The 27,544-nt window shown below is 37.1% G+C and overlaps 1 protein-coding gene and 1 pseudogene across 2 annotated transcripts in view; both read left to right on the plus strand.

Annotated features, from left to right (window-relative positions):
• LOC149009992 (ferredoxin-dependent glutamate synthase, chloroplastic-like) overlaps positions 1 to 3,010 on the plus strand; it is a 48,952-nt gene extending 45,942 nt beyond the window's left edge. Inside the window, exons 28-33 of the mRNA XM_089164243.1 lie at positions 886 to 1,028; positions 1,188 to 1,281; positions 1,363 to 1,601; positions 1,694 to 1,772; positions 2,123 to 2,206; positions 2,306 to 3,010. Of these exons, the coding sequence (XP_089020369.1) occupies positions 886 to 1,028; positions 1,188 to 1,281; positions 1,363 to 1,601; positions 1,694 to 1,772; positions 2,123 to 2,206; positions 2,306 to 2,467 (801 nt within the window). The 3' untranslated portion in view covers positions 2,468 to 3,010. The remainder of the gene's footprint in view (positions 1 to 885; positions 1,029 to 1,187; positions 1,282 to 1,362; positions 1,602 to 1,693; positions 1,773 to 2,122; positions 2,207 to 2,305) is intronic.
• Positions 3,011 to 5,414: 2,404 nt separating this feature from the next.
• LOC149009993 (rho GTPase-activating protein 6-like) lies at positions 5,415 to 26,777 on the plus strand (annotated as a pseudogene). The gene is made up of 14 exons (XR_016174538.1): positions 5,415 to 5,672; positions 5,777 to 5,851; positions 6,008 to 6,044; positions 10,782 to 10,858; positions 14,089 to 14,159; positions 14,243 to 14,321; positions 14,444 to 14,606; positions 14,751 to 14,870; positions 18,845 to 18,922; positions 19,091 to 19,146; positions 19,233 to 19,302; positions 24,874 to 24,961; positions 25,831 to 26,074; positions 26,616 to 26,777. The product of XR_016174538.1 is annotated as a rho GTPase-activating protein 6-like (transcript).
• Positions 26,778 to 27,544: the final 767 nt, after the last annotated feature.

Raw genomic sequence — 27,544 nt, forward strand, 5'->3', positions numbered from 1 at the left:
TTCATGTCTGCCTTCACAAATATGATATTCTATATACATCTGCTGACTTATTGCTGTAGTACAAAATCTCGCGAGATGTTGGTAATCTTGAGCAGGGTGAGACGAAATGAGATTCAGTCAGTTGATTGAATGTCGACGAAATTTCAGAAATTTCGGATTTTGAAAATTTCAAGGGGTTATATAATATAAATTGTAATGTTTAATTTTTAAATTATAATTGAGATTTTACTACTTCTCAGTATTTGTTCTTGCTTCTTAATGAAAGTTCCAATCCATGTTTAGATTTGTGAAAAAACATAATCCAGTTTCTTCCACACACAACCGGGCATGTGCAAATCAAGAACACTACTTTGTGTTAGGTTTTAGTAAAAGATGACATTTCCATTGTGTTTATTGGCTTCAATTACGCTGTACACCAAAAATCAATCCCAAAAAACACTTAAAAGAACCACCAAAACAGGCTATTGGAACATGGTGCAAAGCTGTACCATGTTTTGCCGACATCACGGCATGTTGGCTGTCTTTACATGGTCGACACAGCGAGACAAAATGAGATTTAGTACATTGCTTATTGCATAAGATCAGCGTAAATGTGCACCAATATATCTGAATGAAATGGCTGATATAGATGCAAATTTCATTCATCACCAGATCAAAATGGCCTCCGAAACACAATTTACTAAGGTTGGGTGATTATGTCATGCTACATCTTGTTTTGTTTGAATTTTTATTCTCAAATTGGAGAGTGTAATCTTAATTTTTTCACCATCAACAAAGCTGTCAGTGTTGCTTTGCTGAGCCCTCCTCGGGATTCTATGTGCTTTTATGACATTTATTTGTAGAATCTGTAGTATGGGATTTTCAACTGACACAATTCTCATACAGATATCTGATGCAATTGAGAATGAAAAGATTGTCAACAAAACCATAAAAATATACAATGTGGACCGTGCTGTTTGTGGTCGTATAGCTGGTGTGGTTGCAAAGAAGCATGGAGACACTGGTTTTGCAGGGCAACTCAACATAACGTAAGTATGGCTTTCCAACTGCACAAGTTTTCTGAGGGTCTAATTTATCTGTGCCTGATTGTGTTCCAAGCTGAATTAAATGACGGAGACTACTTGCTGTTTACAGCATGTGTCCAGATCTGTAGGAAGTAATACTTACTGCTTACAGCATGTCTCCAGATTTCTCGGAAGTGCTGGGCAATCATTTGCGTGTTTCTTGACCCCTGGAATGAACATTCGATTGGTTGGGGAGGCTAATGACTATGTCGGGAAGGTATTGATGAAATCTTTTCTTGTCTAGTGACTCAAAATACGTTTATAACCTCTTTAACATTACCGAGTAATGTCTTTCAAGGGTATGGCTGGAGGTGAGTTGGTCGTAACTCCTGTTGATAATACCGGGTTCTGCCCAGAGGATGCAACTATAGTGGGGAACACGTGTCTCTATGGGGCAACCGGTGGTCAAGTTTTTGTCAGAGGAAAAGCTGGGGAACGTTTTGCTGTGAGGAATTCTCTTGGTGAAGCAGTGGTTGAGGGAACTGGAGACCATTGTTGTGAGTACATGACTGGAGGTTGTGTGGTTGTACTTGGAAAGTGAGTACTGTTTTGCCCTCTTTCGTCATATTCAACCAAATTAGGTAGGATGCATTTGATGTATAGCACCATAACCTATGATTTTTTTACAGAGTGGGAAGAAATGTAGCTGCAGGAATGACAGGGGGTTTGGCATACATTCTTGATGAGGATGACACCCTCATCCCCAAGGTATGTTGTCTATAAAAATTTATCAAACTTCTAGATCAGACGATATGTGATATTTTCTTTCTTGGACTTACCATTTAGGTTTGTTACCTGTTATATTTTCCTGGACTCCTAGTGAAAACCATGAGATCCTGACTCCTTTCTGGCCTTTCTAGTTTTAGCATTTCTTGTCTGTCGCACTGCATAGTGCATGGACGGAAACACAGTAAGGGAAATCAAAAGCTACTTCCACTGGAAAGAAACAGAGAATGTGTTTATTTTATTTTTGGTGTGTTTATGATATCTGTTTCACTACATTTGTATTTCATTTGAGCTGTATTTTTATTTCCACTCTTATTGTGGTCAACTTCCAGGTAAATAAGGAGATTGTCAAAATTCAGAGACTAAACGCCCCTGCAGGGCAGATGCAGCTCAAGAACCTTATAGAAACCCATGTTGTAAGTCGATTTATGATTTTTCAGGTTGGCATGCATTTTACTGTTTTTATTTTTTATTCTACTCATTTTGTTGACATTTGTGTTCATTCTGTCTCAAAGGAGAAAACTGGGAGCAACAAAGGCTCTGCGATTCTGAAGGATTGGGAGAAATATTTGCCTCTGTTCTGGCAGCTTGTTCCACCTAGTGAAGAAGACACACCAGAGGCCTGTGCAGAGTTCAAACAAACAGCTGCTGGAAAGGTTACACTGCAATCTGCTTAGGACAATTTCAGAATCGAGGTTGTGAGTTTCTACTTTTGGCTACTTCCTGCTCGATCTGTTAATCCTGATAATGGCGAAGGAGTTGGATTCAATTTTGGTAATTCCTGATACACGATTGTTGAGGACCAACATTCTCTTTATGTGATCACATGTACCTAATTGTTGAAAGGGAACAAGAAGTTTGTTGATGTAGAGGTTGGAGATGCAAATTTTCCTCAAGTGTTTCATAATTCCATTATGGTATGGCAACTGTAAGATAATTCTGCCACACCATTCCGACTGGAAAATTTGGTTACTGAAAAAGCTCCCCTTCATGGCCAAAGGTTGCTGATTGTGATAATAATGGAGACCATCCTGGTTTGTTGTAAATACACCGTACTCTTTATATAATTAAAGCTCTCCTTATCATTGGTAGTTTTCAATATAAGTTTGTCATATTGTTATAAGAGCTGTCCATATCTTTCGACAGAAATTTCTCATATTATGGTAAGAGTTGGTCCGAGTTTGACAACACTGAAAGTGGTTCTTACCGAGATCTCTAATGTTCTTCACTTCTTTGGCAATACATTTAATAATTAGCAAAACACAGTTCTATCTGGAGTATGGATCGCACTTCGTAGGTCCTTCACAACTCCCTTTTTATGGGCAATGTACTATAATTGGTTTGTTTTCCCATTTTTCTGCTAGTTGGTTAGTGAATGAAGCACCCTTGTAAAACCTGTATTTATGTATAGAGCACTAGATTGGGATTGTGGGAGGGAATGAAGGGTTTCTATGATAGCTACCAGGCCTGTCTTTAATAAGGTACCACACCTGTAGCATACAGGGGGAGAGTTACAAATGATTCACATTGACTGGAGTAAGGTATGTCGATCCATAACCAATGTGCATCCCTCTTACATTTTGGTAATTATGTTTTTCAATTGTAAATTCTTTTGACTTCCCAAATCCAAAGGACTTGATTTTGATACAAAGTAAACTGGAGTGTCATTTTAAGAAATAATTTTACCATTAAAAAAGAAGGATTACGGGCATTTTAAGAAATATTTTTCTTACATAGTTTGAGAATTTTCATTTCCCTCACTTTGACTACTAAGTCCACACACAAAATATGAAAAAGCAAAGCAATATTTGTAGTGTATTCCCTCAGCTGTGAGCTTCTTAAACAAGCATGATGAGATGATGACCAATGTAAACTGTAGGTCTCTCAGATACACTTTGAATATGCTATATAAAAAATGAATTTTATAGAACGGTGGTGTGTAATTTTTTTCCTAGTGAAATGAAAATTTATTGAATAAGAAAACTAGTATAAACCGAGGCGTCATGAGTTGTTAGTTATTATGATTCACAAATATGAGAAAAAAGTTCGAACATTGCGTAGTAGGGGGTGCTAAACATTGCGTAGTAGGGGGTGCTAGGTTGCCACTACTGCATCCCCATATATATATGTAAGAAAAAAAATCGATTTTTGTAGTGTATCTCCTCGCATGTGAGCTATAAGAAAAATGTTTTTAATGTATTTATGTCCTAATCTAGAAAGAAATAATATATTGCATAGTGGAGACACTATTGATATAAGTTGATAAGAGAATACCAAAATAAAAATAAAATTGATAAGAGAGTGCAAAATATTTTATTGCATTGGTTATTTATAGTTTCATACCTTGGAGGGACATATTAGTGGACAGACAAAATTAATGACTATTAGACATGATTTTCATCTTGTTCATTTCTGACAAGAAAATGAGTGACATATGTCTATAGGTCAAATCAAATGATTGAGATTAGATTTAGAAGATAGAAAGTTTTTTCTTTTAATTTAATCTCAACTCTTTAATGTGATCTATAAACATGTATCACTCATCCATAAATAAATGAATGATTTATTTCTTTGTTAGAAATGGAAGATAAAATTCCATTAAATACAAAAATTAATGCTACAACAATCCAAACATTGGGTGAGAGGTTAGTAACTTTTGCATTAAAAACCAAGGTATTAATTTTTTTTGTCTATAAATTATTTTAAAATACATTATCATAAATCATATAATTTAACTTAAAAGGAGAGCCGTATTATATGAAATCAGTAGATATATTACTCAAACTATCAGATAACCAATGTGAGACTGAAGGCAAATCCTACTATCAAAACAATCATTTGGCGAATGTAACAAAATCATTAGACCAATTTTCAACATAAAAAATTTTACATTTCAAAGTTGAAGTGAAAATTTTGGCATAAATTACGTCCTAGAAAAAAATAATAAGCTATCAAAGTTCTTCAAATAGACATTGAAGGGTTGCTCACTTAGTAATGTCCATCACCTTTTAGCGAAGAGGGTACAGATTCGATGCTCTCTATGATATATGTAGGAGTCTCTGATCTCTAATATAAAGTTATCAATTCCCATAAAAAGATCTTCATAATTTTAGGTCTTCAAGTGGAGAAGTGATAGTGTTGAAGAGTTGTCCAATCTAGTATAGGAAATTGACCATATTTTTGAGTACGAAACCCATTATCCATGGACAATTGGGATCGGTAACGGAAACGAAGTGATATTCCGGTCCGTTACGCTACAACCCCACCATCCGCCGTCAAAGGTTGTTTAAATATTCCCGCGCACAAGTGGCATTCAAGCCTTCTGTGCTCTATCAGGAAAAAACCGTCCAGCAATGATAACCGTCTCAAGAAAACAATTAGTTTTACTCATGAACGGTCGATTAGAATCTCAGGTTGCAATCTGGCAATCGTGTCAAGCAATTTGCCCAAAACATTTACTAGCAGAGCAGGTAAAAGTTAAAATTTACCATCCAACGAGTAACGACCGCAGTAAAAAAAGAAACAGTCGTTGGTCGTCACTCGTCACTCTCTCTTCTGTTCCTAATATACTTAACACGCACGCACAAACATCGTTACAGAACAAGCCATATTTCTTGAAACAGGCTCTTACTTAGTAGAGGTTCTGTTTTCTTTCTTTCTTGGTACTTCACATTTGAGTTTCTGCTAAACCCTAGCTCCGCAACTGTTTTTCACTTCAGCTCCCGGGAATTTCTTGTTCGACTTCAAGATTTTAGTAGATGAAGAAATAGGAAGGTTTCTATACTGGAAATAATCGGCATTTGGTTTGATCTGGAACTATTTCAGTGCTCAAGAATGTCTGCTTCGCCGTCGCAATCGCCAAGTGCCCAAGATACGGTCATGGTGGGTGGGCTTTTCTTGTTGTTTAATTCGATTCTTGGAGCCAATTTATTCACTTAATTTTCCAGTGGAATCGGTTCTTAAGAGTAGCTTAAATGGTGTCATAGAGCGCTTTATGGAAGTTCGTCAGTTACCTACACCCGTCGCTATCCACGCCGCCAAGGCCCGATCATACGCACCCGGTAAGTGGGCTTTTCTTGTTGTTTAATTCGATTCTTGGAGCCAATGTATTTACTCTTTCTTGAGTGGATTCGGTTCTTAAGAGTAGTTTAAATGGTGTGATAGAACGGTTTATTGAATTTCTTCACTAATCTATTATACACTTGTACCCTCTGTAGGTTATCAAAAGTGGATCACTTTCCATTACATCAGGAGGTTGGTAGCATCCACTTCTTTCCGCTCTACTTTTGTCTTTCAAAGTTCAGGTCGTTTATCAAACTTATGTCCTACTGGAAGATTTAACCAAGACACATTAAGAACTAATGCTATGTAAAGGCATATCAATCTGCATGCTCATGTGCCATTTTGAGGATTTGCTCCTGGGTTTCAGGATTCTTGTAGACCTTTTATATTTATCTATGGAATTTTTTATTTGTGAGAACATATCTATGGGATCAAGCCTTTATATTTGGCATTCGATGTGCATGACACTAACATTTAAATGGTTATATATCTCTCTACTTTGTATATCAGTGCCACAAAGCTTATTACTGCTTCTGCATTGATGCATCATTTGGAATATAGTGTTACAAAACTTAGTTTCTGTAGTTGTATATCTGCACATAAATCTTACTCATGCTGTAGTAATTTAGAAATGGAGCGGGTTCTGGAACCTTTTACTTTACAAAAAAAAATTATTCAAGGGAAAGTGTTTCTATAATTGTCCTACCAGAAGATATCTCTTAATTGCGGTCTTTCGATGATTTTACCTGCCATGCGACAATGAATATGATCTTCAAAATTTGTAGACAAGTTATTCACATTGTCTTTGACTCATGTGGTAAAGTTATGCCCTGTATAATTGTTGCATGTGGGACATTAGGCAGTTAAAGTTTCATCAAGCTTAGAATGATTAAGCAAAATGTTTCATGTGCAATAGGCCATATGATTGAGTGTGGCTTTGAAAGATGGAATGTTACCAATCCAAATGATGCTGTTGTTACACATCGAACTTACCTCACCCTTATTCCTACGAAGTGGAGTTTGATTATATGGACCTTTCCCTTCGGTCAGGTATGTGTAAAACCATACTTGTTATAAGGCCGAAGCTAAGCATATCTTTCCTAACCAGTCACCATTCTTGTAGAGTGCTTTTAGGTAAACCTCTAGCTTTTTTAGCCCCTCAATTTAAATCAACTCACTCCATACTGGAGCATCTAAAGGCCTCTGTTGCATGTTAACTTGGATAAATGATCCCCCTATATATCTAGTGGTCAGAATGGGCATATTTTGCCCCCAGGGGCTTGTAAGTTAAAATTATTTTAGGAAATCATTAAATAGTTGACTATACACTTGAAATTGGTGCTGAAATTTACCCCTTAATGATGGGTTCTGTAAAATGCAAACAGAATTTTTGAAATTGACACCTAGTGTTCAGGAGTTTACAATCTTAATAGCAGCTTCTATGATGTGATATTAAAGAATGATACAATATTCTGTAGATGAATAAAAAATGGAAGCTTGTGATCAATGAAAGCGAGATCAAAGTGAAATACATGTTCTGATCAAAGTGGTGATTAAAGAGTCGATCAATTGTCTAATTTTAGTTGTGCTGTCACACGATCATATTTCCACTGGAGAAATGTCATTTAGTAACAACCATTAGCAGATTGTGACAGGGGCAGGCTTGGTGGACTGGTTGGTGGACCACACTCATAGGCTGAGGTCAAGGTATCTAAACAGCCTCTCAGCAAAAATTTTTGGGGTAAGGCTGCTAAGAAAATTTGCCCCCTGGCTCTGCTTGTGCCCTTTTCGACAACTGGCATTGGATCACTGCTCCATCAAAATCGCTATTTGCCGATTCCATACGAATGGTATTGATACTCTCATTTTACAAAATTTGCAGGTGAGTTTTTTTTTTTTTTTTCTCTCTCAACATTGGGAGAGTTGATGCAGATACACAGCCTTGAACTCACCCAAGTCCAACTAGGTTTCCAAATAGAGATGAAGCATGTCCAGTTTTAAGTCATGGGTCTGCTATTGTTTGAGGAATTCTTGTTTCGTTGGGAAATAATGTCTTTATGTTGTTTCTTTTAGAAACTAGTTATGTATGATATTTGTTAGTTGTCTTATTTGGATTACTGTCCTAGTTATAGGTGTAGTGTTTCTTTCTTCTTTTTTTATTTTTATTTTTTTTAAAGACAACTAAGCTTTGTATAAGAAGGAGAAGTTTACAAAATAGGCTGTCAACTAGAACTCAGTAGAGGATTCCCACTTTACTATTGTTCCATCATCCCATTACATCATATGAAACACATATGCATCTTTGTCTTCTAGAACATCTCTAGAAGCTCATCAGCTAGCTCTTCTGGTGTCAACAAGAGTGGCCCAATGTCCACTCTCACTGCTGCCATGTAGTCAGCAGGGTGATTCAGTTACCTCTGCTAATGTCTAAACTCCTTGGATATCAGACTTTCTTTTTGCGGAGTGTCCCATTTAAGGTCTCATAGATGGGGATTTGGCGAGTTGTTTAATTTTCTTTATATATAATGTAATCCTCTATTATCAGAGACTCTAAATAGAATGAATTGCTTTATAGTTTGAGATCCTGTGTGGCTGTTATTGTGCATGTGCACTCTTTCCCCTCTCTTCTCTTCCCCCTTCCAACTCTGACTTTGTTTCTAGTTTTACCTTTCAATTGTCCATCATAGTTGGTGGTTTCTGGAGCCTAGTGTGGTCTTCCTACCAAGTTGTCTTGGTGGCTGGTGCCCAAAGAACTTGGGAGGAAATGGCTAAAAAGAAATAGATTTATGGTGGATTTGAAATAAATATAGTTTTAGATGATATAAGTGGCAAAAAACCCTTTGGGGAGAAGAAGGAAGAGGAAGATGCAGTGGTGGCCTTAAAACCACCATCATCAGTTCCGATACTGGAGAAGAGTAGGAAGAGGAGGAAGTAGACAAGTAGTAGCAGTGGCAGCAACAGCAATTGTCATCAATGCCACTGCTGGAGAAGGTGAAGATGAAGCAGCAGCTGCCTCTGCTGGAGAAGACGAAGAAGAGCAAGAAGGCTTGGTAGGGATGTAATTAGTGAACGACTACCTAAGCATGCATTCCATGGGATGAGATCAGTGAGATCTCAAGACGAGATCTTTGGTGAGACTTTCCAATTACCACAACTTGACTGAGATCTTAGTCCACCTAGCCACTTAAAATCCACCCTCTTGAGTGAGACAAGTTAAGATCTTGACTTGTCTCGCTCTCTCTCGCCCCTGAACTCACCTGAAACCACTCAAAAACCCTTTTTTTGCCCGAATTTTTTGCAGATTGACACTGGATCTTCACCCGTAGAAGGTTTAGCACATCTACATTGACAATGGAAGATCAAACAAGGCATTTAAAGGAGTTATTCAACCAAGGGCGTAGCAGCTACTTATGGGCCCAAACCTAAAGACCCCCATGTGCACTAGGGTAAGGTTGTTGGAAACAAAATGCGAACATGAGCCATGCCCAATACTTCTGTTATGAACATATGATTTATATTGAGCTTATGATGGTTGTATTATTGTACTCTAAATAATTATATTAAAGGAGGAAAAGGGGAACAATGTCTTTAAGAAGAAGACCGAAAAGAAGAACTAAGACCCCATGAGACAACAATGAGCCTGTTCTTTAGGGTATCATCAAGCGGGGGATGGGGGATAGCTATCAATCTAGAAGAAACATCAAAATAGATGGCATTCCGAATTCTGTCTATGGCTCAGGATTTGGAGGTCCATCTCCTAAGGTTGCGCTCCCACCAAAGGTGGTGAATGGAGGCACTGAACACTAGCTTTCCAATTTGATTGCAAATGGAGGAGCCATAAAAGTTTCTCAAAATCCAAGACCAATCACGAGCAAACCCAAAAGATTGCCTCGAACAGGGCCAAATGGTGGCAAGGGCTTTTCCCCAGATGGATCTGGAGAAAGGGCAAGAAAAGAAAAAATGTGCTCTAGGTCTTCCGAACCATTCCAGCAAAGGATGCAGTTGGGGTTGAAGGGGATGTGGTGGCTAATAAGGAAGGATTGTCTTAAATGTGCTCTAGGTTTTTTTTAAATTTTTTATGTCTTAAATGTTCTATATTTTATGTTTTATAACCTTGCATGTTCATTCCAGTATCATTTTGGTTCCAAACTTAGGTTTGAGTTAGAACTCATACTTAGGGTTGTTTTCACAAGTCTAAGGCCACCAGTATGTTTAGAAGGCTTAAATTAGTCTAACTACCAAGTTTGAGCCCAACCTGGGCCTTAAAACCCCCGGAGATGGGCCCTCGAGTTCTATCAAGTTGGCCCATCAAAAAAGTGGAAGATCTTGCTCAAGATCTCACCAACTCGAGCGGGATCTCGCTTTTTTAAGGGCCAAGATGGGTGTCAAGAGCTAGATTTCTTACCATGATGCATTTTAGCTTGATGGCAAGGGACACATTCAAGATGCCACAATTCACATTCCCATTTATATTCTCATGCTCCTCCGCATTCTCATTCTCATGATGATAAAATAATTCCAGTGATGTTTATGTCCTTGTCATCCCCCACAACTGGAAATTTGAGTTGCATCCCTATGCTGTCCACCTAAATGGACCACAGTATCTCGATCCTTGTACTTGCGGATCTGGTTTCTACAACATGTCATTTGGGTTAGAAATATGGGTATTACACTGGGCAAGCCTGTTTCTGCATCAGAGTGAATTTTAGATGTTGAGCTTTATAGGCTTTGATGGGCTGCAGAGGACACCAATTTTCTTTTGCTGCGCTCGGAGCAGCTTCTAGAAGTGTATTGGCTATTAACCAAAAATCAGGCTGGTTATTTTTTAACCAGTGCTGTTTGTGCAAGAAGACTATAAACAGTAGTTCTGCCTTTGATATTTCACTCACTTTTTTAATTTCTCTGTGGAATATTTTTGGGCTTTTTCAGGATTATGTTGGAAGTTTTGGAAGAAGCACTGGTTCATCCTCACAAGGACATCTTTGGTTTTCTATGAAAGCGACCCTGTTAGTGTCAAATCATTATAATTTTTCATGGGTTCCTTCATAATATCTTTTTCCATATCAACTTATTTTTGTTAATGTTGTTATGCAGCCATACAGTAAATTGCACTATCTGATCCTACTTTTTTATGATGTTTACTGACTTCAGTCATGCACCCCTTATATTATTTCATTTCTTTCTTGGACTGAGTTCATTTGAAAGCTATTGAATTCAGTTAGAGGACTTCCTGTGCCCCTCCTGCTTAAATTTTTCATGAATTATTTATATTGTGAAATCATTTTATTTTGGGCTTATACAGTGGGTTTAATTGTTCTTTTCATATTAAATGTTAAATTTCTAGTCAACTGACTCACATTAGAACCCAACCCAAGCCTCAAAACCTTAGCCTCCTGATTGCGCAACTGATGACACTAAGGCTTCTTGGTATGGTTTCTTAGAGAACATTTATGCTCGTCCAAATAAAGAGTGTTAAGAACAGTATCTAAATGTTTCAATGCTAATTTTGACTGGGGAATCCAAAATGGGGCACTTATTCCGGTGGCTGAATGATTAAATCCCATTTCATACTCTTTGATTTTTTGTGATTATTTTGGCTTCTAATGTTCGGGAAGATGGTGTTCAGAAGAACATCTAAGAGCGGATGCTTCTATCGTTTAAGTGTCTTATCTTGTTTGATTCCCTAAGGTTTGTTCTATGATCTAAGGTGAGCGGTAATCATCTGTTCCTGCGGAAGTCGTGATACGCAAGGCTCTATTAGGTAGCAATATAAAGACGCTTGACCTATGGGAATTTGATGTCTTCTTTGTGGCGATTTACGTTTCCTGTAACTTCAATTTTGAAAATGGGTTTCTGGCAATTGGTCAAGTGCAAGCTTTTGTTAGCTTTTGCGGTTGTCTTCATCTTTTTTGAGCTACCAATCTGGAATCAAAGTGATGGGACTGATCATGTTTTCGTAGCTTCCAAAAGCTACTTTTGTTGATTTTGTTTTTCCTTCACGGGCTTTATTCCAAATTCTCAGATTGCATTCAACTAGTTAGAACAAATCTGTCTTGGATTTTGAAGGAGGAAAATGCTCTGGTCAAATGGAATTGCGGAGTTTTTGAAGAGTTATATTACAAACATTTAGAGTCGGGTTGTTAGGTGAGAAGGCTACGGGGAAGGGTAAGGGTTGAAGGCATAGGGGTTGCAGCCTTGCAGGTGAGCATCATTGATGAAGAATACCAAGAGAGAGAAAAAAATTTTACTTTATGCATTAGGGTGTTTTAGGAACTACAAAATTATACAACCATGACTTAGAGGAAACTACTAGCAGAGTGGACTATTGTGTGATGTCATTGGTAACATTTGGGGTGTCTTTGCCAATTTGGCATACTTGTGGGATGTCTGTGATTTATGCCATATATCTTGGAGTGTACCTGAAACTTTCCCTAAAAGTCATTTTATATAGACTTTTGTACAACGTAGTGTGATCCTTAAGAGTCCAATTTGAGGGGCAGAAGCTCCTATGCATGGGGGAACTGAATGATCTGAGAACTGTTTTCAAATTTGACATTCTAGTATTTCCATTGGCCAGTAGACAATGAATCTTCAAAGTTCAATCTATACTTGTTTGTTATGAAGAACACTCCCCGGAGCCCACTATTTTCATCATAGATCAAGAACTTGATCTTGAGCGCCAACCCGGTCCATTAAACAACCATGTTGGCTCAAGATCATGCCAAGATCTTGTATTTGAAGCTCCATCTCAAGGGTTATATGATAACTGTTGGTGCTGAAACTTGCTGTCTTGCCTATTTTAGGCCTCCTGAACACAGTGGCAGCCTCAGGCTTACGAAGAAACAAGTATGAATCAGAATTCTATATTGGACCACGAGTGGTAAACTGTTATGATGAAGTAAAAAGCTAAAATGCTTTATTGTATACTGTTAAAATATGTACCATGGGGTAAAGCTGTCTTTCTGCTAAGTGTGTTTACTTTTATAGTCTACTTTACTTAGGCTGCAAGAAAGATTAGATTGGAATGATTCTCAACTCTCAAGATACTTCCCTTATTTGTTACAGATTATGTAAATATTCTGAGAATATATCAGAATATAACTTCCCTTATTTCGTAATATCCTGGATGATTATCCCAGATCTATAAATAAGGCAACTTAGGGAGAGCTGTTGCATCTTGCGCAGCTCAGCCTCTTCCCAATTCTCTTCCCTCTTGCTTTCTCTTCTACTGTTGGCTGGTTATAGAATTCAGACTTCTAACATATACATAATATACTTTTCTGATAAACAATGCAAATGTTCAAACTTGAAATTATAATAAACTAATACAAGTACAATTGGAGGCTGTATGTCCTATGTCTCCACATGACAGAAACATGTCCTAGTTTCTAAATAGATTTACCAGCTCCTGTAATGGAGTGTATGATCAAGAATCTGGAGAAAAAACCGAAAGAATCTCACGATTGAAGCATCCAGTGGCATAACAGTTGAAATGTGCCTTGGTGAGACCAAGTTGAGTTGGGTCTCTCTTAATAGGATTTGGTTTGGAAACTGGCCAACCCAAGATCTCAACTCAACCATGATTTTGGCGAGCTATTTCATTTTCTGGTTTGACCTATATCTCTTTTGGCCTTTCTGGAAAAAAGGGATATCTTCTGAGTTTTCAATCTATAGTTATTATCTGTGAGGATTCCTGGGGTAAGTAACTTGGGTGATTTTTTGCACTGCCAATCAAATCAGACATGGATGGTGAAAAAATGGTGAGGCATTTCAAAAGCCTTAAGCATTTTATCTTTAGTGGGTCCTGAAAATCCCATTTGCTGGGGTTCAAGTTCTGAGGGACAGATAAGCTTGCACCCCATCTATAATAAGGTTTATTATCACAATTTTCTCACCTCTACCGATCCTCCCAATTTATTCTTTGTTCCATGAAACCTATTACTGAGTGATGTTATCTAATTTATTCTTTGCCAGCAACTCTTGTTCTTCTCTCTATTCTTCTGGTTTTGTTGGCCTTTAGTTCTGATAGCTGTGATGCCACTGAAGTTGAAAATTAATTTGGTTTGCTAGTATTTTTTGCTGTATGTTGATGATCAACCATGAGTTCAATTGTCTTAACAAGCTGATGCTTCATTGCCTTATTTATTATGTATTTATTTTTCAAATGAGCCTAGTTCTCTTACTATTATAACTTGGTTAAATTGATCAGTTATTGACATTTCTGTCTGTCCTGTAGAGTAGTCTTTCTCAGCAAGGTGATGAAGTAAACCAGAATTTGGGGGGCATTGAGTTGAACAACTCAGGGAGGTAAGCTAATCACTGTATGTTATTGGAGACATGGAGTGGTAAACTTTCCATTTGTCATATTGTATTGACTATTTCAATTGCAGTGTATTTGTCGCAGAAGATCAAAATCTTTTGACTGTACTGTTTCCTGATGGGCATGGTGGACATGAATTCACCCTTAAGGTGCCTTCTTTGATTACTTTCTACAAATTTTTTGAGACGCAGGCAGTAACTTTTGGTAATCCACCATAATTTTCTTATAATATAATTTCTTGCCTGTGAGACTTTTCTCCCATGAATTCCAGGCGGAGTCCTCAAAGGATTTGCACGATTGGAAGAAAGCACTGGAAATGGCTCTTGCACAAGCTCCTGATGCTGCCCTTGTCACTGGACAGAGGGGAACTTCCCAAAATAAGACAGATGGTACTATTGGAGGGTCACTCAAACAACTTCTGTAGTATCAGACTTGTTGAAACATTTAGCTGCAAACTTCTTAGTTGAGACCAATTTATTTATTAGTTCTCAGTCTGTTTGTTGCTCCTTCTGATTCTTGGATTCTCAATTTAGAATTTTCAATTTGTCATGTTAATGCATGTATTGTATGTGTTTTAGGGAGACTTAAGAGTCATGTCAAGTCATTGGTTGTCGGAATGCCCATTTTTCCTGCACGTGAAGATACAGATGGAGAAACATCTTTTCTTGAGAAAGCTCTTATCTTTCTTGAGATGTTTGGTAAGTTCAATCCTGAGCTTGATCATGATATTCTATGATTAGTTTCTGTTTACTAGAGTGATATAACTGGTGTAATACCCTTAGGTTATAAAATCAGAATATGTTTTAAATCAATAATTTCATCTCAGGGGCATTTTCATAATTTTGCACATTAGGATCAGTTATGTAAATTCAGAAATAGGTATTTCTTAAATATTATTAGATGTGTTTGAGATCTATTCTGGTAAATAGACATTTTATAAAATTTGTGTTTTTTAGTGTAGTACTGTAGTATATATTCTTTTTATTTAAATATTATTTGTCCATTTAATAAGCATGTGAGTATCTAGCCTAGTGGGTTGGGACTTCGATTTGATATTAAAAAATAAGAAAAGGGAACTGTGAAGAGAATGACTAGAAATGAAGTAAGCCTAAGAAAGAAATACAAGGGAAAGGTAGGAAGAGAGAGCATATTAATGAAAAGGAAAAGAAAAAGGAAAAGAAAAAGAGAAAGAGAAAGAGAGAGAGAGTAGATCCAAAGGGATCAGAAAGAAAGGAGAAGAGGGAGCAGCGATCAAATTCTGGTTTTAGGTAAGAATTTTTCTCATTCATCAAGTTCTGGTTTAGGGTGAGACTATTTTTCATTTCTCAAATTCTGGTTTTCTTGTTGATCCAATTCTGATTTTAGTTTACTCTCTTAATCCAAATTATAGACATGTTTTCCCTACCACGGATATTTGAGATTCTTCCTTGTGGAGCTAGTTTTTTCTTCTTGGGACAAACTCTGTAATTCAGATTCTGGTTCGAACTTATTCTTAGGGTCATTGATTTTATCAGCTTCTTGACTCCATTTTTTTATTAACTATCAACTTGCTTTCCTAGTTCAAGTCTAATTCAAGTTACCTCAGTTTTCAAGTTTTCTTTTGAATATTTCAGCTCAAATTTTCAATCTCAGGTGGAGGGTATCAGTAGTGGTCTTAGGAGACTAAATCTGAGTGTTAGACTTCAATTTTTAAAAGATAGGCTAACCTGCTGGGGAACACTAGAGCACTGATTGTTTGTGAATAGGTAATTTAATAAAGAATATGTTGTGCAGGTCGAGAATAAAATTAGTGCTTGAAACTTGAGAAGTGGACAGATTATCTTACAAATTGAGGTAAATGGGATAAAATAGGTGCACACTACTGGGTATGCTTTTGTATAATTCTTCCCGCTGATTTGTGTAAGCATTGCCACTCTCTTGCATGATTATTAATGCTGCTTAGCATCATTATTGTTACTGTTTTATTAGTTGTTACTGTTGATAATGGAATAATCATTTTTTCATGATTACAGCTGAGTAAGTTATTTTACGGTGGCTAACAGTATGAACATATTAAACAATATTTGGGTGATAGACGCGGAGTTTTGAGGATAAGTAGACTGTACCTTGCCGGTTGAGAGTTATAGCCTCCACAGAGGGAGAGTTTTCCATGGGGTTGTGGAAACACCCATTGGTGCAGATTGGGTGCAGTGGGGTATATACATTAGTCATAGAGTAAGTGACATGATGCACATGTTGTCATAGAGTGATGACAGTCACATAGTGGGTGATAATACTGTGGCCATGTTTCACTTACATTATGGATGGTAGCTGTGTATTTTCTTTCTATACTGACTAAAGTAACGAGACTCTGTAGAAATCAAAAGTTTTTACTGAATTTTTTTTCTTTTTTTAGCATACCAGAACTGTTTTGTTTTCCTTAATGGTGCTTATTGGTGATTTGTCTTGGTGTGCTTCTCTTATATTCCACCTTATTGGGTTCTGTAGTTCACCTATTTTTCTTACGTCATAGAGGATTGAGATGACATTCTGCTTTGAATGGAGGGATTCTGGTCAATGTTACAAATTTTCCATTTAGATATAGTTTTAAGAAACTTTTTTCAAAATTAGGTCATAGCCACCATGCAGAAACTATCATCTCAGTTTCTCGCTCTTTTTCTTATTTTGAAGGTCAGAATTTCTCAAAGATTTTCCCCGTTAGACCTGAGATACCAGTAAGCCTGTCCCTCTCTTTCTTTGCTAAGCCTGTCCCTCTCTTTCTTTGCTCTCGACCTAGGTACTTAGCTTTCAGATTTCTATATTGAACAGCTCCCATCATTGAATTGGCCCTAACTGTAAGTCCTCACCACAGCAATAATTATCATTCTGGCTCTAGATCACAGTAGAACTACTCTGGGAAGATACTTGCTGTAGTTTCCAGATTCAGATACATGACCTGCCATATTCCTCTCCATGACAATTTTCCGCTACCTCCATCGACACCCCTAACCATGTCAAATACCACCATCACCACAACCAACACACAGCTTTATGTCCACTTTCCCTCCTTTAAAGATCTCTTCCTCATTGCGTTGATTCTTTCCCTGTTCCCACAACCATTTTTTTCCTTATTTCTCTAACCATAAAACTATTTCAACACTTAACTACCCTAATTCCTTTCCTACAGCATCTCGATTAGCCTTATCTAGTCCGGCTACCTCCTTGACCTTTTGTGGTTTTGGCTTTTCTTCCATTTCTTTGCTCCTTCCAGCTTTTGTTTGTGTGCCCCTGTTCACCCCCCCGGCTGCTGGGCGCAGGCGGGACAACATCTTCCACTGAACCAACAAACTCTTCCTTCAGTCTTCAGCCCTACTTATCACATTAACCATCCTAATTACCATCATTCCATCAATCATAACTCAAAGCTCAAACACAATACCCAGCCACCCATCATCTGTGAGTCTATAGACTCTCCCTGTCCTGCCAGGATGCCACCCTCTCACCACAGCTCCAATTGCAACTACCCACTGTGCATCCCCCCCCCCCCCCCCCTAAATTTTGGTATTGGTGACTGACATTTGAGCTGACCTTAAGGCAACCTCGTTCCTTGGTAAACCTATTTCTTGAAGCTCGCTAATCGCTTGTGCTTGTTACATTACTCCGATAAAAGTACCCAGCTCCTTTAACTGAAGGGCCCACCCTGGCTTCTACTGTGGTTATAACCTTTCGTACTTCATGGTTTATATTGAATGCGGCTAAGTCTCCCTCCTTGTACTTCACCTTTTTGCTATTTCATTACTATTAATGTGTCTAGGTTGTTACTTTATCTGCTTCATATGCTACTTTCTTGAACTAGTTAAGTGCTGGCCACCATTGTTGATCTCTAAAATGTTTGTTTGGTAGAGTCTAGATGTTGTGCATCTACTGTATGCATTTTTCTATTGTCTGTTGGTATCCACTTTTCGAGTAGTTCCGCTTGTATTACCTTCTTTGGTTTATTTGATGCTGAAGCATTGTAGTTGCTCCTTGTATTCCTTTATTATCTTGGTTCTTCCCTTAAAAAAAAAATTCTATTTTATTGGTGGTGTCAGGTAGACAGCTGACATGGGTCTATTTTATTGGTGCCTAAGGGCAGCAAGGTCTTTTCAGATTTAACTAATTTTATTTTAGATAGTACAGCCTCCTGGAATTAGATTCGTCTAATCACAGGTCTACTTCTCCCTAGCCCATGGCTCTTCTTCTTTCTTCTACTTTTTTTGGTTCTTGATTTTATTGCTGAAGTCTGAGTTCTAATGCCCTTTTCAGTTTTTGCTGTCCCAAGATCCAAATTGTTTTGTCCAGTCTTCAGATCAAGTAATGGAGTTTTAAGTTTATTGCATTACCATTTTTTATTTTTACCACTTCCTAAAATGTGAACACTACTAGCAGAACAATCATCACATGGAAAAATAAAATATTGAAAATTTACTGGGCTTCAGATTTTATATTTACTTCTATAATTTTTGATTTGAAGGAGGACAACACTTCATGAGAAGGTATAGTACTATATATGCACAGTTTCATTATTAAATGATTTTATATTTTATGTTTCTTAAATCTTAATTATGACAACACGTGTAGTTGTTTTCACCAAAATATATGTGCTGTTTCAAAAAGAAGAAAAGAAAAATTAATTAATCCATTTTTTTGACAGGAACAAAGGTGGAAGGAATCTTGAGGCAGTCTGCAGATGTAGAGGAGGTTGGACGAAGGGTTCAAGAATATGAACAAGGTATTAATGTGTCTTGACTTTGACTGTAAGTATATAACTTTGGAGAACATTTCAACTTGGTCTTTTTCCATGGGATTTTTTGTGGTTTTCCTTGCTGTGACATGGTTGTTTATGACTTGTTTTGTTAATGCAATTTTAATATGGGACTGCATTTTCACTTGTAATCAGGTAGAAATGAATTCAATTCTGATGAGGATGCTCATGTTGTTGGCGATTGTGTGAAGGTATTTATGTTCTCCTGAAATATAATTAAAAAGATTGCTTTTCAATATTTAAAGTGGTATGTTGAACTTAGTTTCTTGGTTTACAGCTTGTTCTTCGGAAGCTACCCTCATCACCAGTTCCAGCATCCTGCTGCGCTGCTTTAGTTGAGGCACAGAGTAAGTTCATGATTCTTTTTTCCCAGTTATTGTTTTTCAGTGTTTTGCTCACTTTTGGTGGACACTTTTTTTTTTTTAAATCCAATTGATGGTTTACTTCTAATGTATCTATACTGGTCTGCTTTTCCAAGGTCTTTGTAAATTTAATTTAGCGTGGTGATTGATTTTTGGTTTGTGTATGACTGCATATGCTTCCTATATTTGTTTACTATTTTTTTTTAATTCTTGTGTATATTTGTGATACGGAAATTTGTTATGGAGATTGGAGGCTACAGAAAAAGTGGAAAGGTTTTGCTTGTATTGACATTATGGGCTGTGGCAAAAATGTTCTTCTAGATCAACCAAGGATTGATCAACCATGTTTTTTTTTGGTTATGTTTACAATGTTAAAATGTGGTTGCTTTTTCATGAATGATTACCTAGGATACCAATTTCAGTACAGTGAATTGCTTTTCAGATTGAGCAAGATTTCCTCATTGGGATTAGCAATTCTCAATCCCAAAACTCCTGTTAGATAGATCCTTCTCTTCATCCCCAAGTACTTGTGTTGCCAGTCAATATGGCACTGCACTTTTGGTTTCTGGCAACCAGTTGGATCCTGCTTAGAGAAGAACCACAAACATACTTGGATGTTGTCGCTGCCCTCCAGTTGGTGCCAAGAGGCTGGCTTCATCTCTTTGTCATTAGTGGAGAGCAGGTTGGAGGGCTATCATTATAAGGAAGAAAGCCTCAGTGTGAGTCTGAGATCTTTCTTCTTGCTTTAGATTGAGAATAACTGAAGTGCCTTGATATTTTTTGGTGATGCTATCATTGAAAGGAATTGAAGAAACACGTGAGTGTGTTGTTTGTAAGAGTATTTAAATATGGATGTTTTGCAAGCCTGCATGGTGTAGTGCTTGTGGTTTTTGATACATCTCCCATCACATAAAGATCCCCTCTTGCAAGGTGCTTGGTGGGGGCTTGGGTTACCTATAATTTTTAGTGATCTTTGGGAGGGAAAGCTTGCTCTTAGATGTATATGTTCTCTTTCTATGCTATTGGGGTTTCTTTGTTGTGTTGCTCTGCTCCACCTCTTATGAGTGACACAAAATGATGTGTTCTTTTTGTTTTTGAACAATTAAGGACTTCTCCCTATGTACAACCATAGTTCGAAATTTCAGTTCAAGGGCGAGATGGCCGAAACACCAAAATTTCCTTCTTCTTCTTCTTCTTCTTCTTTCAAATCTCAATGGTTGATTTCGGTGGGTTTTTGGTTTTTTTTGGAAGTGTTATTTTTGCCCAAAACCTAACCCAAAGTGGTGTTTTTTGGGTACATGCCAGTAAGAGTAATTGCTCTTCTGAACATACATCCTCCTCTCCTTTGCTCTTCCTTTTATAAACTCTTTTTAGATCTGTAAGTGTTTGAGTTTATCTTGAACTCAAACCCTACACAGTTAGCTTCTTTTCTTGGACTCCTTTGGTCGAGTTGATCTTAAACTCGGTAAGGTCAATCCGAGTCCCTACTTGATCGGGCCCCATTCTTATGAGATAAGCATTATCCCATAGATACATCATCTCCGATCTTACTTACGGCGACCATGTGTATGTGAGCGAAACTCAAAGTCTAGAACATGCATTTTCACAAGTGTAAATATGGATATTATGCAAGACAATGCTAGGATTTTCATTAAAATGTAACAACAAATACAAGAAGTAAAATTCCATATAAGTATGTGTGAGGCTGGACTTTCCCTTGGTCATGGAGGAGTACTTTGAATATTGGACATAAGCAGGCCATAACATGGTACAGATAAAAGTTATCTATCCAGTCTGTCACTACTCTTCTACAGTTTGCATCATCAACATTAAGTAGATTTCTTACACTTGGGAATGTGTCATACAGCCATGGACGGTAACATTGTTGCAAAATTGACATTACTGGCTGTGCTGGTCTTGATAGATATCCAAAGATAGAGTCCACAAATGATGCACCTGATCCATCTCCACTGTCCACATCCATACATAGACATGCTATTGGAATCAATAGATGAACCACCATCTCCACCATATCCATATGCATAGCCATAAGCCCTGTACAGTACCCCTTGGAATTTTCAAAAATTTCACCGAAATTTTCTGGATTTCGGCAAAATTTCCGAAATTTCAGCAGAACTTTGCAGACGAATATCGGCCATGGTATCTTTCGCTGATTACAGAAACAGTGAGATTTCAGAAAACTTTCAATGAAATCTTGCGAAATTTCATACCACATGTACAACTCATACTTAGTGAATGGAACTATTATGACCATGTAGCTTTTTTTCTTTTACTCCAGAAAATACTAGATTGTTCCTCTTCTGTCCATTAGACAACCTAAGCCTGTTCACATGAGAATAGTCGTCAAGGCATCAAGGTGATTTTCAGGCCAAGGCAACAAGAACACTTCACTGAAGCAATAAAGGCAACTACCTTATTACTTGGGCATAGCCTTGGCCTATCTTGTACCTTCAGTAGATATTTTAGTCTATTGTTTTCTTGAACATTATATGAAATAGATTCTGTGATGGATTTAAGCTAACTTATCTCCAAAGTCTTTGGTGAAATATTCTGAGCCAAAGCTGTAACCATGATTATGCGCAGATTAGTTTTAGCAATTTCTGTATTATATAATTGTTTGGCCTATGGTTAAGTGTATCCACAAGGTCTAAGTTCTAGGTTATTAAGTCGATCCACGTCGTAACAGAGAATTTTCTTCTAAAAATACTACTGTTACGTCAGCACCTATTGCCATTCATATCCATAGTAAGGTTGAAGAAGAAAGCCCCCTTTCCAATATTCTTTAACTTATTTTATTTTTTGAGTTCTCTTTATTACCTGTCCAGTCGCCGTATCTCCTAAGGGTGTCAATCTAGTACCCGAACTGTATACCAAAAGTGAAACCAACTGTATAAAACCTTACTGTTTCACCAATTAATGATGAGCAGTGTAGCATTACACGTGGACAATTAATGATGAGCAGTGTATTATTCACCAATAAAGTTGATCAAGCAGCAGAAAATCGTCTCACAGGACAAAGTCTTGTGCACCAAGGGGGGGGGAAAAATTCTGAACCACCGCTAACCCTTAGGCAGGAGCAAATTAGATCAGGAAAAAAAATATATTTAACCAACTTGGAATCTCAAAATTGCAGTAGTCGTTGCAGCAATCCACTTGGAAGAAGTGCAATAACGTTTGCTGCAGTAGCAGATAATATCAGATCTCGGACCATAGCAGCAAACTTCTGCTAGATTTGAAACTCTAACAGATCTCGATATGAAGGAAAAATAGTCATCTAGGTCTTTGTAGAAGTATTAGATAAAAAGAAGGCTAAAATTGATTCTGAAATAAACAACGGAAGAAGTAGTAAACCAAGAAGGTAGCAGCAGAATTTTTCAGAAGAGAGAAATTCAATGAAACAAGGGTACTAGTATACGACTTGCAACTAAACTTATAGCACAAACAATGGAAGACAATACTTAGGTCTTGCAATCCGAATTATGGGCATATCTTTGCAAGAATCAAGAGGAATCCCAAGACATCAGTATAGTGCAGATTGAACTTCAGATTTGCACACAAAAAAAAGGGTAGTAGCAGCCTCAGTTGAATCAAATAGGTAGACATATCCCCAGAAAGCTTAGGGCCTTTTTATAGTATTAATACATAGATACTTGGTGCTTCAAAAGTTAAAGAAGAAGGACAGCCATGCACAATTACTGCAGCGAATGTTGGGGCTACCCTAGATAAGAAAAAGGAGAAAAAAAAAACTGGGCAGCCAAGAGAGAGAAAACAGTCCCTATGATTAAACTTGCTCTGATGCCATGTTAGAAAACAAGCATTAAATAATCAAAACAGCAGCTGAACTTGAACAAAGAAAAGAGAGAAGAAGAAGAAGAGTAGAGAGATGAAGAACTAGTAGAAGAGGCTTGTGATTCTTGCTTAAGAGACTAGAATCATAAAGCCTTTTTATTTATAGCTTCTAATGAATCTAATACAACTTGAGAGACAAGTAATTGTCCTTTAGAAAAAGGAAACAAAAAATTACAACTTTAGTAACTTCCTAGCTCCTAAAATAGAAAATTCTGAAAATAGAAACTACTACCAAAATAGAAACTATGCTTTCTAAAATCTCAAAACTTATGTAGCAAGACTCCAACATTAGAAATAGAAAGTAGAGTAGCATCACTAGTATATACTGTTCACGTGAACAGTAACACTGTGTTACTGTTCACGTGAACAGTACCGTAAATAGTAAAAACAGATTTTTTACTGTTCACGTGAATAGTGTCGTGAACAGTAAATAGCCCAAGTGTATATACTTCAACAAAAAACAGTTTCTAATTTGGTATGGTATAGTATTGGTTTCCGGTGCCATACTAACAGTATGTACCATTTTTGTACAGTTCACATACCAAAAACATACCATACTGTATTCATATCATTTATGTACCATTTACATACCATAACCGTACCGATTTTCCATACTGTTTTCATACTGAAACCGTACTGTACTGTACCAGTACGGTTTTGGTTTTAGGTGCTGAGCTTCTGTACCATACCGATACAATACCAATTACCAATACCATACTGTTTTACACCCTTAGCATCTCCTCTGTTCTTATTTTTCTTTTAGCCCTCTCTATTTACATGTTAAAATCCTTTACACATGTTTTGGAGTTTCATAAATTACAACCTTGCCACTCATTAACTTCAACTCATTTACAAAGTCACCACTCTTGTAAACATTGATTTATTTACTGTTTTGCCACTTGATTTTTGTGCTTGATTGTTTCCTTGTTTGGGTGGACTCACAAGCAACCTAATAAGGGTTCAACCTGGATTTCCACCACAATAACCTTGTAATAGAACAAATCAAGGTCAGGGGAACACATCAGCAAGTAGAATACAGAAGGGAAGGTGGAAATTAACCAAGACCTCTCACTCATGGCCTTGGCCAGTCTTTCACGAATCGAAAGGGCCTCTCACCCCCGCCACTGTCTCTCACTTTAAACATAAGGCTCAAGCCATTTATTAAATTAAATTCATAAAACATGGGGTGTGTTGGCAGCCCTCCCTTTGTTCAGCCTTCCCTTTTTTTGGTGTCATTTTGTATGCCAATTCAATCAAAATGCTTATATTAGATGATTTGTTTTTGGATGTTTTCAGGCTGGTTTATGTTTTTGTATTTTTTTTATATTTTTTATTGGTATGCTTTGTTTATTGTATGTTGATTTTCTTATATTGGGTCATTATTATCATAATTACATCATCCTGTGTTCATTTGGCTTCGATATTTATATTTGCATTATATATTGTATAAATTCATGCCTAGGATGTCTACGTGACACCTAGTTGAACACCTTTTCTCCTAGGCTCCTCCACCGCCTTGAGGTACTGGCCTATGCACATGAGTTACAAAGCCATATTTTTTGCTAAATTTGGATCCATATATGTTATAGACAAACTTGTACTCCAGACTGAGTCAGCAGTTTCATAGGTCTATTCTTTTCATTTTAAATGTAAATTTGGCAATTCAGTTGTTTTCATGTTGTGAAGGAATTGAGGGGAAAGAGGCTAGGATTATTGCCATGCGGTTTGCAATATTTAAGACACTTCCGGAGCCGAATAAACGATTACTCCGAAGGTACAATGATTGTTATTACTACTATTATTATTGATATAATTGTTATGGTTTCCATTTTCATTTTGGTGAATTATTGATTCTTTTATTTGTTCTCTTTCTTCCCCCCCCTTTTTTTGGGGGGGGGGGGGGGGTGGGGGTGGGGGAGAGTAAAAAGATAATTATGCTTTATAATTTTGTTTAGTTTTATTTACTCTGGCATCATCTTACTGTGTTATGAGTCTTTTGATGTTGACCTCTGTTTCTGTAGCCTAAATGTCTTAGATGTCAGTATTTCTAGAAATCAGTATTAATGTTGTTGATTCTTCTGATGACTGGGGCATGTGCATAGGTCATTACTATTTGGGGTAGGTTGGGCCAATGATCATCAAAAGTAAACCCTCCATTGATTAAGCCCTATCATGTTGTTGGGTTACACATATAATATTAGTACCCTAGGAGACCAAAAATTTTACCGGCTGTATAAAGACTGATCTTCTTTGTACCCGACCTTGAGCTCAATTACTAGAGAATGGACTAAACCTCTTAGCCCTTTGGTTTCTGAAGTCTATGATGTCTTAACCAACCAAATGTGACTGCATGAAGAAGCCCCCTGGTCCTGGCTTTCATTATTGTGTTAATTTGTTTGGTGGGATTTCATCTCGTATTAGCATTGGCTACCTCCGAGTCTCGGCTCTTACTAACCAACCATTTCTGTTGTGGTTCTAGAGCAACTGAAAGATGAAGTGATCAAGTTTTTCTTTTATATGGACATCCTTTTCCTTTTCATCTTTGCAGTATATGGAGTGATAAAATTTCACTAATTATGGTTGCAGTAGTTTCCTCTCTTTCTTACAGCGGTTTCATTTTTTACTTATGATTACATTTCACAGAATTCTGAAAATGATGCACACTATTGCTTCCCATGTATCTGAGAATCAGATGAATTCATCTGCTGTTGCTGCTTGCATGGCACCACTGTTACTATGCCCGCTTTTACATGGCAAATGTCAGTTGGATGGTGGCTTTGATTTGAATGCTGATGATTCCGCTCAGCTTCTTGCTGCAGCAAATGCTGCTAATAATGCTAAAGCCATTGTTACAACTCTTGTGGAGGAGTATGAGAATATATTTGATGTAAGATTCTTTCTACCATTAGTTGTGATATTTATGAATATGCATATTTCTTGTTTAACCTTGGTTCTTAAATCCCAACTGAGATAACTCGTAGTTCGTATGTTTATTAAACCAAAAAGGTGAAAAGATTTTCTACACGTTTGACTAGACTATGTCCAACATTTTTAGTGTTATGATAAACTGTTTTGTAAATCAATATTTTCTGTTTTAAGAACTAGAATTCATGGGGTTGTTACTAATAGGATGCAGCAAATGGTTGATGGCCTTGAAGCGAGAACCAGCCAAGGGAAAGTCAATGTCAGATAATATTCTTGTGTGTAATGAAATTGTGTGAGGGATATAACAGAAGGAAGCTTCCCCCTCAGCTGTGTTGACACTTGAAGGTAGATTTGCACAAGGTGTATGATTCGTTCATTAGGAAGTTTTTGTTAGAAATAAAACTGTGGATGCAATTCCCTAACAAGTTTTTGGGATGGGTGAAAGCTTGCATTAACTCTCTTAAACCTAATAAATGGCAGCCTGATAGATTATCTTGCAGGAGGAAGAGGGATTGGGTAGGATAGGAGGATTTGGGTCCACCAATATTAGTTTAGAAGCTGCTGCAGTACTGTTTGGGTTGCATCCACCTCTTCAGAATTTGAAGACATTTGACTGCTTGCAAATATCCACTGTTTCCTTTTATATTTCTTTCTTCTATGTCTAAATCTGATTGTGTTTTTTATTTTCATTTCTTTAGGAATTGGGATAGAACAGCGATTTTAAAAAGAAAAAAAACCAGAAATTATTGAGAGCATAGCAAAGAATACTGAGAATGAAAAATGGGAACAAAGAAAGTGTCAAGAACAAGAAGGAAACAGAGGAAGAAGTGGGTTTATGGTCTTTTGGGTGTGAAATTGAGAATTGTTTGGAATTTGGAAGGGATGAGCTACCACAGAAATCAATTAGAAACTTTATTTTTGGAGTTTTTAATTCAATTGAGCCCCACCGTCTGGTTGAAGAAGATAAGAGAGTATTTCTTCACCTATCTTGTAAAACAATTTTAGATCAGATTTATAAATGAAGGGTGATTTGGACATCTTGCACTAAAAAGTAAAATTTGACAGTCTCTTAACACTGCTTGAAGTGAGAGGGACAACAGTAATTTCATAAAGTGCAGGGTTCATTATGTAATTAAGCTATAATATAAGGGGTCATCAGTAATTATCCCTATTTTATTTCTGTTTTTAGGGGTTGGGGAGTGTAACTGTGTAAGTACATAAGTATGACCAACTCACATTTGGATTCACATTCTCAAGCTGTCAAAAACTATTAGAGATGACTCAATACACTTCAATCAAAAACACCAAAACCTGTTGACCACTATAGCTTCCAATTAAAATTTTAGTTAATTAAAATGGTAATCCAGTAAAATCCCTGTTCTTTCTGGTTGTTTATATTGCCTGTAAAATGTATCTTTAGCTATTCTTAGTT

Source organism: Hakea prostrata, chromosome 7 (assembly GCF_041222555.1).
Source record: "Hakea prostrata isolate BN-2017 chromosome 7, UWA_Hpros_2, whole genome shotgun sequence".
Classification (NCBI taxonomy): Eukaryota; Viridiplantae; Streptophyta; class Magnoliopsida; order Proteales; family Proteaceae; genus Hakea; species Hakea prostrata.